Here is a 4,745-nt window from a genome sequence, read left to right on the forward strand (position 1 = left end):
TAGTACGTGATAATTAAATGAAGAGAAAAAATGCAAAATTTAACTTAATATAAATTTAACATTGAGTGCATCTTGTTAAAAATGAAATATAAAAGTTAAATTTAAAAAACACTCAGGAGGCAACAGAGGCCATATTGGAGATACTGTGTTGTTATATGTAAAAAAATTGTAAAATAACTTATACACATAAAATTACGTTTTATAAAACATATAATTAGGTACGTAAGTTTCAATAATTTCATAACACTTTTTTTGGGCAAACGTGTCGGATGGCGTCACTAACATCGGCGTCAATATTGCTGAGCTCTAAATGTGCGCTCATATTAATCAACTCTATGACAAAACAGAGATTTCCGATTGAAGTTGGTAATAAAAAAAATATATATATTTTTCTTATAAGTAGAATATATAATACGTGGATAATACGTGATTGAATTTCCATACATTATTGATCCATCATAAATTTCCAAAGCGTAGTGTGACGTTTTGTAATGCGTCACCGACACCGCTGACAATTTTCAGAAAAGTCCACTTTACAACTTAATAACCGCCACATTTTCACCTTTTTTTTATATAACTCGATTAAAGGTCGTTAAGTAACTTAAGAAATTTATACTGAAATTTCTTATCTAACATGTCAAAATAAAGTTCAATTTTTTTTTGTATTTTATAGCAGGTTATTTTATAGAGACATAATTTGCGAGAGTCGATCAAATAAACTTATTATTTTTTTCTGAACACCCTGTACTGTTTCCATCAGTTTCTTGGCCTATCGAACCATACAAACTTTACAGATCACGGTCAGTCCCCTGTACATCACCTGTAATGTAGAATTATAACAATTTAGTACAGTCTCTTGATGCTTTTTAACTAGGAAATATTTATGAGCGAATTTTGTGGGTACGGTCGTACATCTCTCTGACGAGGTGTTTGGCTATCTCATTTTAGTGTGTAGTCTGTTTTAAAAAAAAAATTACTAAGAAATAAACTCTATTTAGTCATTCTTAGGTCTAGGATCGCTGTGTAATTTTTGAAGTCAAGGCCTACAACATCTACAGATTTTATACTTGTATATTTAACTAATAAATGAAAATACAAATACGAAAATATTTTTTTATTATCATTCAAACTTTTGCTCTCCAATCGGGATACCAAAACAACTATAAGTAGATGTACCAAAGTTCAAGTATGCTTCAAAAAGTGTAAAAAAAACAATTTCTACACAGAATCGAACCTGTTTATTCGTCTCGATCTCGAAATGACTATTCACGCATGCGTGCATGGCTAATGCTAAATCAGAAACCACACTCCTTCACAATCTACTGCAGAATATTTTCACTAAACATCCTATAAATGTTATTTTATTTTAGATGCTAAATAGTTATTTGTTATGCGTGGCTGCAAAGTTAATTGACGCGAGTGCTTGTATTGAAACCTGAGCAAGCGAAGGACTCGGTTCGTTGGTGGTTCAAAAATAGAATACTGAACGTAGCGAGGATTTCAAGGCACGATACGCAAAACAGCCTTGCTGCCGAGCGAAAAACACAACTTTTCACCTCACTATAGCTAGGAAAATGGTAGATGAAAAAAACAAACAGTTGAATTAGAACAAATCACTTTTAATAAACAAAATAAGTTATCGTTGGCAATTGAATATCAATAATAATAAGAATAAAATAAGGCAACGGATTTATATTACATAAATAATGTACGACAATCGCGTAGTTGAACGTGTCATTATGTTTTTTTCATCGAAAGGAAAAGTTCATCGTCAAGTTAGAATTATTGAACGCAGATTTCTAATGAGAAAGAAAGCATTTCCAAGCTAGTGAGGTGAAAACGAATTTTTAATTTATAAAAATGGTTGCCAAGAAGTGGCTCCATCTATTGACAACAGAATGACAATTTTGTTTAATATCCAATACTTAAACAATTGCTACGAAAATTAGGCAGAGAACGCTAACCCCAGAATGACACTATTATGCTTATGAATAAATACTACATATCTGTGTGTACGAACTGTCAACAGTTTTCTTTTTAATGTAGAGTGATAAATGTTAAGTACATAGTTTAGTATCGTGACTAAAGATGGCGCATCAGAACATTCTAGAAATTTTTGTATAGGCATATAGTTAGTTTCAATATAAATGAACCCCGTGTTTTGAGCATTATAAATACAAAAACCACAGCCTTTTTAAAGATGGAGTAAATTGACAAGCAGCTAGTGATTGCAGTCGATAAATATTATATCGACTATCGACTGAATGTTGGTCACAGGCCCATTTGAATTGTAAATTTTTATAAGTTCATACGAACTACGTCTATAATACACAGAGGAGACATATTTTAAAGTTTTTCATTTTAATTGAATATAAATAATCAAATTCGCATGTCCTTATTAAACGTATATGAATAAAAATTGATTTCGATGCTAGTAGGCCAACTGCCAAAATATGTCGTAACATTCACAATTCATTTTTGGTAAAATTTTACCTCGTTTCACAATCTATCGATAAAACTGTCGACAACAACTACATGACTATTTAAAATTCTATTAAAACTGGCAACTCTGCAAATGTCATTTTAATTTGTCTTCAGAAAAGACAGACTATAAGAAATTAATAGTCCGGGTTAAAATCGTGCAAAATAAAGAATCCTAAGGGATCGTTATTTAGTAATTACTTACCTAACGGATCAGGCTTTCTCCACGTCTTCGATTTCAAATTCTTTTTCCCAACTTTCGTCTGAATTAGCACTAGCGTCGTCTTTAACTTTTTCGTCCCCAAAATAATCTTCTACGAGGTTATTGCCACACACATCAGTTTTCTTGGGCGATTTTTTGTCTGTGTTATTTTTTACATTTTTGTTTTTGTTTTCCTTCTCTCTGTTCTGTGCGTTATTGTTCGTGACGTCACGCTGTTTCGTTTTCTTGCTAGCAATTTCTTGTTCGTATTCTTCTAGAAGGAGGGTTTGTTGTTCTTCTGTTAATTCTAAGTCATTTGCGAAGTCTTCTGGAACATGTAAACATATTGTTATAAAGCTGCACTCATAATATTATAAAACGTTACACAGAACAAGTAGTGAATCGTTGGAAAGTGAAAACATAAGTAATGGCTCCCGACGCTTAAAAGACTTTAAAAATGCCCTAATTTTTGCCAATCTATAAGTACATTAGAAACACAATGACAACATTTAATGAGGACTCAGATAATTCAATGAAGACTCGGCTCAAAGAGCCTGTATCCAAACCAAAAATCTTAAAAAATAAATAAAACTGATAGTTAAATAAAAAATAAATACTTTCTACGGGCCAGCGCAAAACGGCGAATGGAAAGGCATAGGATGTTAAATTTATCAATGTTAAATTTTATGTTATTACAATGAAATAAGGTATAAATTTCACTGCTGTGAGATGCAGAGAGAAATTAGCTACGTCTACATTACATACATTTTAAAAACTATTTAATTGATGACTTTTTCGTTACAATAGTAACAAAAGTCGATAAAAGCTTTTTTTCATCTGTATGACTCGTCAAGTCTCTGACCACGATCTAATCCCACGTACATTTTGCATTGTATGGCCAAGTAGACGGAGGGCGTCAATCAATAGATGGCGCGGGCACCTCTCTTTTTTTGCCTTACAATTTTTAGATAATTTTTCCGAACTGGAAATATATTTCATAAGGCAGCTTATTAACTTCAAAACATGTTTAAATAAACACATGAACCCAGAAAACCAGTAGAAAGCCTGAGTTTGGAATATGTGTAAGTGTAGGGGGGAAAAATACTTCTCGCGTTGGCCACCAGCGGTCTTATAAGCTGATTACTCTATACGTGTTATGTGTAAGGTACTCTTTGTCTCTGACCCGGAACTGTGTGGAACCTTAAAATTATAGACTATATAATAGCAGCAGTATCTTATGCTTCTTACCGTCTTCCCAGGCAACGGTGTCAACCTCTTCAACGACTTTTTCGTAAATATGCATGATTTCATCACGCTCTTTGTCTACCACAGGCGTTTTCTTCGGGCTCCTAGAAATAATTATTATTTACACCATTTAATTCCGAAGATCCACTTCCGAGGATAATAGTATGAATCACAATAAATTGTCCAAAATGTAAACAAAGATGATAACCGAGCAAAAAAAATGGTAGTCTCCTATTTTTGACGATAATAAACGTTTGGAACTCTTCCAGTTGTAACCAACAGGGCTAAAAAGGTCGCATTGGTAGAATCACAATATGATTAATTGTCAATTCATATTATGAATTTTCAAACAAAACAAGAAACGCAATTCATCTATTTGACAGTGTTCTATGGAGACCTCCGTAGAACATTTGTCATATAGACGAACTTTGTAAGAAAATCATAATATGTATTGTCAATTAATAGATAGATAGATAAAAACTTTATTCACTTCCATGTTCCATGACAACTTATTTACATAGGACCCACTAAAACTAACACCATATTTATTATCATATTGAACCACTTAAAATAACAAATTTTATAACAAAAAGAACGTATAACTAATTAAAGTAAATAGTTTTGGAAATCACGGCAGCGAAAAGGCGCTGGCTTAGCATAAATGCCGCGGTATCCCACGACACTGGTATTGTGCCAGAATCGAAAGATTATATATATATTTTTATTTTATGAGAAAAACAATATGATAAAATGTGTACGTGCATGCGAGAGCGTGTGTGTGTGTGTGTGTGTGTGTGTGTGTGTGTGTGTGTGTGTG

At 32.8% G+C, this 4,745-nt stretch overlaps 1 protein-coding gene across 2 annotated transcripts in view; it reads right to left on the reverse strand.

The window, feature by feature from the left end:
- Positions 1–642: 642 nt before the first annotated feature.
- The window catches only part of LOC113239833 (BSD domain-containing protein 1-like), a 26,182-nt gene continuing 22,079 nt past the window's right edge, over positions 643–4,745 (reverse strand). The window contains exons 8-10 of one of the 2 annotated variants that reach the window (XM_026476975.1): positions 3,932–4,032; positions 2,687–3,008; positions 643–820 (exon numbers count right to left, since the gene is read on the reverse strand). In XM_026476975.1, coding sequence (XP_026332760.1) covers positions 2,695–3,008; positions 3,932–4,032 — 415 coding nt within the window. In that variant the 3' untranslated portion in view covers positions 643–820; positions 2,687–2,694. Of the gene's footprint in view, positions 821–2,686; positions 3,012–3,931; positions 4,033–4,745 lie in introns of both variants that reach the window. The other variant, XM_026476974.1, reaches the window with a different exon arrangement.

This window comes from Hyposmocoma kahamanoa, unplaced genomic scaffold, assembly GCF_003589595.1.
Source record: "Hyposmocoma kahamanoa isolate Upper Pololo Valley unplaced genomic scaffold, ASM358959v1 116, whole genome shotgun sequence".
Lineage (NCBI taxonomy): Eukaryota > Metazoa > Arthropoda > Insecta > Lepidoptera > Cosmopterigidae > Hyposmocoma > Hyposmocoma kahamanoa.